The sequence below is a fragment of the Osmerus mordax genome, chromosome 26 (assembly GCF_038355195.1).
Source record: "Osmerus mordax isolate fOsmMor3 chromosome 26, fOsmMor3.pri, whole genome shotgun sequence".
NCBI classification, from domain to species: Eukaryota; Metazoa; Chordata; class Actinopteri; order Osmeriformes; family Osmeridae; genus Osmerus; species Osmerus mordax.
In genome coordinates this window covers 8,920,912-8,930,272 of record NC_090075.1, presented here as the reverse complement: position 1 = coordinate 8,930,272, position 9,361 = coordinate 8,920,912, and the positions used below count along the sequence as shown (strand labels likewise).

The window sequence follows — 9,361 nt, the reverse complement described above, 5'->3', positions numbered from 1 at the left end:
AGCATCAGGATGGAAATTAGGGTTACATAGTTATGTAGGGAAAAGCTAATTGAAAAAGTGTTCCACAGTGTTGATGATGAGACTGAAGACAATAAATAAATTGTGGTCTTATGTACATGATACATTATTATTTAAAAGAAAGCCATTACAGATATGCCTTATGTAATCTGGAGACCTATCTGACGTCTCTGGACATATATAAGAGAATGAAATTGGAGAAAGGACAAACAAAAAAAGTACTTGGACATTGAACCGTTCCTAAAAAAGCTAACCTGAGAAAGGCCAGGTTAACCTAACCTAGTTTGTAACATTTGCAATCCCATTGATCTGTTAGTTTTAAAGTGTGTTTTAATGGTCTGATAACAGGTCAACATGGTAATCCAGTGCATTTGGTGAATGATAAATTGTGTGCAGTCAGCGGAAATTTGCTTTAAAAGGACGTCTGAGAATGTTTTTTGTTACATTCCGCTGAACATGAGAACGGTAGTGCTTGCCCTGACTCTAGCCCTTGTGGGTAAGTCTAAATTGTTATTATTAGATGATAATTTGTTGCAATAACTTTTGTTGTATATAAAGTAATATGTCTACTTAAACATTTCAGCGAGTCAACAGGTCAATTTTGGTAAGTTTTTTTATTTATTTGTGTATTCATTCATTTCAATCAGAGATTAATATACAGATTACTTACAAAATTCAACATAATTGTTCATTGCAGCTCCTGAGTTTGCCTCCAGCAATACCTATGTGTACAATTACGAGGCAGTGGTCTTGGGAGGTCTGCCTGAAGAAGGTCTGGCTAGAGCAGGAATCAAAGTCATCAGCAAAGTTCTCATCAGTGCAGTTGCCCAGAACAACTTCCTGCTGAAGGTACAGGATGCACATCAAGTTTCAATACTCAACAGTCAGGAGTTCATCTTCTTTTCATTAAATGTTCCTTTTGATTGTTTTCTCGCAGCTTGTGGACCCAGAGATCTTTGAGTACAGTGGTGTCTGGCCCAGAGATCCTTTTGTTCCAGCTGCAAAGCTCACTTCAGCTCTGGCTGCTCAGCTCCAGACTCCCATCAAGTTTGAGTATGCCAATGGAGTTGTGGGTAAGATACATGCCCCTGCTGGTATCTCTGCTACGGTGTTGAATGTCCACAGAGGTATCTTGAACATCCTTCAGCTGAACATCAAGAAGACACAGAACATCTATGAGCTGCAAGAGGTCAGGCTTCTATCTTAAAGCTCAAATGAAAGGGTTAGCCCTACTCTACCACTACTCTAACTCTTAGCCAAACCATGCTGTCTTTTATTTTCACCAGGCTGGAGCTCAGGGAGTCTGCAAGACCAGCTATGTCATCAGTGTGGATGCCAAGGCTGAGCGCATTCATCTGACCAAGACCAAGGATCTGAATCACTGCCAGGAGAGACTCGAGAAGGAGTTTGGTTTGGCTTACACTGAGAAATTGGTAGCTTCTCAGGATGTAAGTAGCTGTTTCATCACCTTCATTTTTATTCTGATAGGTATCAGTATGAACATCTGACATTTTGTGCAACATTACGTTTTATCTTTATAGTCTAGAAAGAACTTGAGGGGAGCTGCAGCCTACAACTACATCATGAAGCCAACTGACAATGGTGCTCTGATTATGGAAGCCACTGTTACTGAGGTCCATCAGTTCTCTCCATTCAACGAGATGACCGGAGCTGCCCAGATGGAGGCAAAGTATGTTGTCTAATAACTGATATCTGAGAAACATCTGGAGATCTATTTGAATTGATACAATGACAGTGTATTCAACATGTAGAGCAATCCATAATAAGTTAATATCCTTTTCATAGACAAAGGTTGACATTCCAAGAGATTCAGAAGGCCACAGTGGAACCCATTGGAGCCGAATACATTTCCCGTGGATCTCTGCAATATGAGTTTGCCACTGAGCTTCACCAGATACCCATTCAGCTCCTCAGGAATAGCAATGCACAAGCTCAGGTATTGAGGGTTTAAATCCTTATTCAACAGTAAAAAAAACACACATAAATGGTTCTCCTCAAATCCTTAATACTTTTTGTCTTTTTCTTTACAGATTGTTGAGGTTCTGAACCATTTGGTTACCCACAATGAGGCAAAGGTTCATGAGTATGCCCCTCTGAAGTTTGTGGAGCTCATCCAGCTCCTGCGTGTGGCCAGAATGGAGAATATCGAGGCCATCTGGAGTCAGTACAAAGCGAATCCAGCTTTCAGGTGTTTAATTACATAATTACATTTACATTTAGCAGACGCTCTTATCCAGAGCGACTTACAGTAAGTACAGGGACATTCTCTCCGAGGCAAGTAGGGTGAAGTGCCTTGCCCAAGGACACAACGTCATTTGAAACAGACTTGGCACAGCCAATCAAACCGGCAACCTTCTGATTACTAGCCCGATTCCATAACCGCTCAGCCACCTGAATCCCAAATATTCCCACATAACAAGAACAAATATAATTTGAATAGGAAAAGAAATGAAGAATGTCACTAAAATGCAGGTTTTACTTTTTTAGACACTGGATCCTGAGTGCCATCCCGGCAATTGGAAGTCCTGTCACTGTTAGGTTCATCAAGGAGAAGTTTATTGCTGGTGACCTCACTATTCCTGAGGCCGCTCAGGCTCTAATGGCTGCTGTCCACATGGTGACGGCTGATCTGGATAGTGTCAAGCTTGTAGAGGTAGGTAAACCTTCAAGTCAACATTAAGTACTCTTATGAATATTATAAAACCAGACCACAATATAAAGTCTCTCTTCCAGGGGTTGGCTTTCCACCACATGATTCAGCAAAACTCAGTTCTTCGTGAAATCGCCATGCTTGGTTATGGTACCATGGTTTTCAAGTACTGTGCTGTACACACCAACTGCCCTTCAGAACTTGTGAAGGTAATGTAAATTTCTCTCTTAGGCAGTGTTTACCGCCATTATCCTGGAGATTGAACAACTTCATGTTTTTTCTCAACAGCCCATCCATGACCACGCTATTGAGGCGCTTGCAAAAGGGGAAATTAAAGAACTTGTAGTTGCTCTTAAAGTCCTGGGTAATGCTGCCCACCCTTCTAGTATTAAACCAATCACAAAGCTCTTGCCTGGATTTGGAGCTGCTGCTGCTTCTCTGCCTATAAGAGTTCAGGTTGATGCCATCCTGGCCCTGAGGAACATTGCCAAGAAGGAGCCTAGAAGGGTAAGGACATTTGTTCATGGCTATGGATGACACCGTAAACAAGTTAACTTATCATTTATATCTGTCAATGTCATTTCTGTAAATTAGATTCAGGAAGTGGCGGTGCAGCTGTTCATGGACAGGGCTCTCCACCCAGAGCTCCGCATGGTTGCTGCTGTTGTGCTGTTTGAGACTAGGCCTCCGATGGGTCTCGTGATTACCCTTGCCGATGCGGTGCAGAAAGAGACAAATCTGCAAGTGGCCAGCTTTGTGTACTCTTACATGAAATCCCTGACTAGGAGCACCGCCCCTGACTTTGCTCCAGTGTAAGGATAAGTTGCTTCATGTATATCTTTGGACTACATGACACAGTTTGCTCACAACTGTCTTATATCTGACTTTATTGAACTGTTTCATATATATCTCCCATTTCAGTGCTGCAGCATCCAATGTCGCTGTCAAGATCCTCAGTCCCAAATTCGATAGGTTGAGCTATACCTTCAGCAAGGCCTTCCACCTGGACTCCTATTCCTGTGAGGGTCTTTTTTGGCAACTTGTTTTTGGTTTATCTTAAATGTACAGCATTCATTATTGTCTATTATGTCTTATAAAAACATATATGTGTTTCTTTCATAAGCTCCTCTGATGATGGGTGCTGCTGCCAGTGCTTTGTACATCAACAATGCTGCCACCTTATTACCTAGGGCTGTGGTAGCCAAGGCAAGAACATACATTGCTGGAGCAGCTGCTAATGTTCTGGAGGTACGAGCTCTTCTCTAAATACTAATGGATAGCAATGAACTTGTTTTCTACGTTATTCTAAGTCACCATCTTCTCTTTCAGGTTGGAGTAAGAACAGAGGGAATCCAGGAGGCTCTCATGAAGATGCCCAATATTGCTGAAAATGCTGACAGGATCACTAAGATGAAGCGTGTCATTAAGGCGGTGAGTGAAAGGGATATTTTGAAACTACTTTAAAGAGTTGTTGAAAAAACGAATTAGTTCAGATAAAGTGTCGAAGGTTATCAAAGTTTACTCTGCTCTTCCATCCACAGCTGACTGACTTGAAGTCCCTGCCCACAAACAAGCCACTAGCTTCTATGTATGTGAAATTCTTTGGACAGGAAATTGCTTTCGCTCACATTGACAAGGAAATGATTGAACAGGCCATACAGGTACGACACACACAACAACTTTTATAAACATCTTAAAACAGGGAGACCATTCTTTGAAATATAATGTTCCATTATATCTATGATTTCTTTGAAATATAATGTTCCAGTATATTTATGATTTCCTTTAAAAATAATGTTCCAATATATCTATGATTTCCTGTAGCTGGCTACTGGACCTTCTGCACATGCAATTGGAAGGAAGGCTCTGAAGGAACTGTTGTCTGGAGCCTCCTTCCAGTACGCAAAGCCCCTGCTGGCTGCAGAGGTACGTCACATCTTCCCTACAGCTGTTGGTGTGCCCATGGAACTCAGTTTCTACACTGCTGCCGTGGCTGCTGCAACTGTACAAGGTAAAATCTCTCCACCAACAGAGTAATGTAAACGACTGCTGTTACAATATTGATCAAATTCATATTTTATACTTGTGTTCTCTCCAACCCCACAGTCAGAGTGGCCATGACTCCTTCACTTCCTGAGGCTTTCCATCCTGCCCAGCTCTTGAACACAGACATTCAGCTGCATGCAGAGATAACACCAAGGTAGTATTCGATCAGTTTGCTACAGGGATACTAGTACAATTTTACACCTATACATTTGTTATGAAAAGACAACATTGTTGACCAAGTGTACTACTTGTTCTCCAAAGCCAATGCAGGTGAGAACAATCTGATTATTCAAAATAAAGTTTTTGGTATAAATGGTTTCGTGAATGTTTTAATCATTTTACTTCTTCTTTTTTTAAACTCTAGCTGAATGTAGCATGGATGGAAACACAATGACTGCATTCAACAACAGGAGGTACAAGAGTGACATGCCACTCTCCTGCTACCAAGTTGTGGCTCAGGATTGCACACAAGAGCTCAAGTTCATGGTTCTGTTAAAGAAGGACAATGATCAAAACCACATTAATGTGAAGATATCTAATATGTGAGTACTCAATAATAAGCACAACTATATTTGTAACTAAAATGACAAAAATTGCATACTATTCATACTCAATTGGGAAGTATATTTTTTTACAAAATAACCAAATTAACTTTTTTTCATCAGCGATATTGACCTGTACCCCAAGGACAACCAGGTACTGGTGAAGGTCAATGAACGGGAAATTTCCATCAGTAGCCTCCCATACCAACATCCTACAGGTTATTTTAATTCATTGTAAACTATTAACTTCCTTTAACAAGATCAGTGTATTGAGCTGCAGGTTTGGCAATGCGTAAAAAAAAATTCATCCTTCCTGAATATAGGTTCCATCCAGATCAGACAAAGCGGAGGGGGTATCTCTCTCCATGCTCCAAGCCATGGTCTCCAGGAGGTTTACATGGATGGAAATTCATGGAAGGTGATGGAAATCTTCTGATAAGATTCAGTCACTTGATGGCAAAACATTGTTGTGAAGATGAATATGAGGATAAAAGATAACTAGCTAATTTCTCTTTGAAATCTTTGTACTAGGTCCAAGTTGTAGACTGGATGAAGGGTCAGACCTGTGGTATCTGTGGTAAAGCTGATGGGGAAGTCAGAGAGGAGTTCCGCATGCCCAATGGACTCCTGAGCAAGAGCCCAGTCAGCTTTGACCATTCCTGGGTGCTTCCAGCTGAGAGCTGCCGGGACGCCACTGGTAAAACATATTTTTCTTTACAAAGAACTGTTAATTAAACTGTTACGTTTTAGAAGTAGAGAGGCTGAACAACTATGCAATGTTGGCTCTGAAATTCGTCTTTCTAATTGAGCGAAGGATATTTTTATTATTCCAAACCTATCAAAGTGTATGTTGTCTATGCAGAACTTAACGATACTTTTATATTCCAGAATGTCGCTTGAAGCTTGAATCTGTGAAGCTGGAAAAGCAGATGATTGTCAATGGCCAGGAGTCCAAATGCTTCTCTGTTGAACCTGTGCTGCGCTGTCTGGACGGTTGCTACCCAGTGAGGACCACCCCTGTCACTATTGGCTTCCACTGCCTGCCCACCGGTGAGTGCATGATGGACTACGTATGTTTTAATTAAATTAAAATGCATCAAATGTACCAAAAGCTTCCTTTTTACATTTTTACCCATATTTACTTTTACAGATTCCAACCTGAACCGTTCAGAGGGTCTGAGCAGAATCTATGAGAAGAGTGTGGACCTGAGGGAGACAGTGGACGCCCATGTGGCCTGCCGTTGCACCACTCACTGTGCTTAGTCTCATTGTGGTTTCTGCCACAATTTCCTTGCTTTGAATATTTTGGTGAATGGCTTTGTGTCAAATGTAATTATGAATAAATTCCAAACCGCATTCTAAAGACTAAAAGGTTTCTTGAATATTATTTAAAACTTTTTGTGACGACACACACGCTTTCCGACACGTAATCGTCTCTTAAGTTTTTTTTAACATTCTATTTCACACACCAAACCATTTTTTTGACATGGTCGATTATTAGTTTTTATAATGTTGGGTTGAAGGCTGGAAAGTGGGATGGGATAGTGTGAATCAGAGAACATGGTACACCGGTTCTGGCAGCACAGGCAACAACAAGGGTCAATAAGGCCAATCTTAATAAACACCCATATTGTATGACACAGATGCATCAGTGCTTGTGTTGCAAATGTATTGCAATGCAACCACGTTGTCTGCTTAGATATTATGGCACTCTCCTTAACCATAAGATAATGCCACTTATCTAATTTGAAGGCAAATCACATGTTTTGTCAGCAGAGCAGAGATATATTGGAATAAGAGACAGATATTAGCAGAACATTAGACACATAAGCAGACCAGTAAAGAGAACTAGAGAGGTGAAGACGTATTTAATAATACCCAATTGCCCTGAAAGTACCAACTCAATGAAGGGAATAGTTACTGTATTTTCCACACTATAAGTCACACTTTTTTTCATAGTTTGGCTGGTCTTGCGACTTATAGTCAGGTGCGACTTATATATTAAAATATATATAATTTAACATGTTTTTAAACGTTAATTCATACTGACTGACATGAACCAACGAGTAAACATTACCGTCTACAGCCGCGGAAGGGTGAGTGATGTGGAATGAGATCGGGAGCTTAGTGAACTAGCTTACCGGTAACTTGCTTGTTGGACTCGCTGGCTGGTTATATTAATTTATGTTAACTTGCCTTTCCAGATTAAATGTCTGTTCTTGGTCTTGGATTTTGTGAAATACATTTCTAAATAAATGCGATTTATAGTCCAGTGCGACTTATATATGTTTTTTTTCCTCTTCACGATGCATTTTTTGACTGATGTGTCTTATACTCCAGAGCGATTTATAGTCCGGAAAATACGGTAAGTACAAGTTCAAGACAAAATCTAAGTATTTATTTCACATGTACGGTGCAGGTGTCTGATACACTCAAGTTGAGTATCACAGAAGACTGTACAATGAATACAGGAAATCAAGGCAGTCAAATAGTATCACAATATGAGACAATTACCTTTGCAAGCACAGAAAAAAGACACTGCATGCTAGATAGCTTTTGTTTAGGTCTTTAGGTAGGGCTCCTAGAAATGGCCTTGATGTTCCTTCTATTTTCCTCATTCAAAGTTGCATGGCATTATACACTTTGGTTATATTGTGACCTCTGACCTACACTAGTGTCACAGGCCTTTCCTAGTCGCACCTTACAAATAACTAACTGTTACGTCCCCCAGGTTACTGTTTGTTCTGCTTGTTGCTGTTTTGTGTTTTGTATCACACTTAAGTCACCAAGCAGGAACCATTCAGGTCGGAGAGGACGCCTTGATTCCAGCCAGTGTCTCCGATCTGGTGCTCGTCAAGCCCCACCCTGTCAGGGTGTGAGGTGGGATAGGACCCAAACGCACGAGAGATGCGAGGCATGGTCGAAACAAGGGTTTTATTTCTCAAAAAACGGGAACAGATAGGGTACTCACATGGACAGGTATGGTAAGGACAAGACAAAGACTGGACACAAAACAGAAACCTAAATACACAGAACCAAACGACACAGGTGGACACAGCTGTGGCCGTGACACACCCTCTCATCTGCGCGCTTCCAGCTGAGGCTGGTTTGGGATGATATAAAAGCCGTCCAATGTTCAGTTCGCGCTCTCTCTCTCATTTGGTGGGTCGGACATTTGTCAGTCCTGTTTTGGTGTCTCTAACTGTTTCTCTTTTTACTCCCGTAGGACAAACACTGTTAGACGCGTTAGGCGAAGTCTGGGCAGACCACCCACTGTGTTTTGGACAGGGCGCCTTGATCGTGTGCCAGCTTAGGGCGGGTAGGCGGCAGGAGCGTCTTCTTTTCTGTTCTTTGATTTGGTCCGGCATTGACCGGGTAAATAAAACCCTTTGATTCACTGTACACCTCACCTCTGTGTCCTTGCTCGCACCCACGACTCCATGCCCTTTTCACTGTCCACTGGTTGTCGCTGAGCAGCTGGCTGTCGGTCCCCACCGTCCGGGGTGGCGTACGTAACAGGTGGGGGCTCGTCCGGGATCGGTTCCCAATGCTCTAGTGGCGAATCAGTGGCTGGTTTCTTAGGTGTGGTGTTCGATGTGGAGTGAGTAGGGACTGGCTACGTGGTCTCGATTGGGGCTGTTTTGGTGCTAGTGTGTCCGTGTGTGGTCAGTGGTTGTGTTTTGTCTGGTAGTTCGGTTGTGCTGTGACGCTCAGGATGGCTGAGTCGGCGGTCGCTGCTTTCATTGAGGCCCCTTCTCTGGAGTTGCTGGTGGGGTTGCGCAAGGCGGACTTGTACGTGCTTGCGGACCACTACCAGATAGCGGTTAGGAAGCAGGCCCATAAAACGGAATTGTTCGAGACCGTGAAGGATGCTTTGATAGAACAGGGGGTTCTCACTGTAGAGGGGGAGGAAGAGCAGGTGGACGTCCAGGAGAAGGTGACACTACCTCACCTCTCGCCGGTGCCGTCGAGAGACAGCCTAACTGAGGATGAAGTTCCTGTTACCGTCCCCAGGTTCAATCCAACCTACCAGCCTTACGAGTACCCCGGTTGATAGAGCGCGTCTCGCGCTGCGCTTGGCCCG

At 42.5% G+C, this 9,361-nt stretch overlaps 1 protein-coding gene across 1 annotated transcript; it reads left to right on the top strand.

Annotated features, from left to right (window-relative positions):
* Positions 1-474: 474 nt before the first annotated feature.
* LOC136935814 (vitellogenin-like) lies at positions 475-6,568 on the top strand. The gene is made up of 25 exons (XM_067229471.1): positions 475-514; positions 596-622; positions 716-867; positions 956-1,207; positions 1,305-1,466; positions 1,560-1,708; positions 1,825-1,975; positions 2,070-2,227; positions 2,527-2,692; positions 2,773-2,898; positions 2,978-3,196; positions 3,284-3,501; positions 3,611-3,708; positions 3,813-3,937; positions 4,019-4,120; positions 4,231-4,350; positions 4,514-4,700; positions 4,796-4,889; positions 4,953-5,005; positions 5,100-5,277; positions 5,401-5,495; positions 5,601-5,695; positions 5,809-5,974; positions 6,166-6,327; positions 6,428-6,568. Exons 1-25 carry the CDS (start codon positions 475-477, stop codon positions 6,538-6,540), a joined length of 3,408 nt encoding a protein of 1,135 aa, XP_067085572.1. The 3' UTR covers positions 6,541-6,568.
* The last annotated feature ends 2,793 nt before the right edge of the window (positions 6,569-9,361 follow it).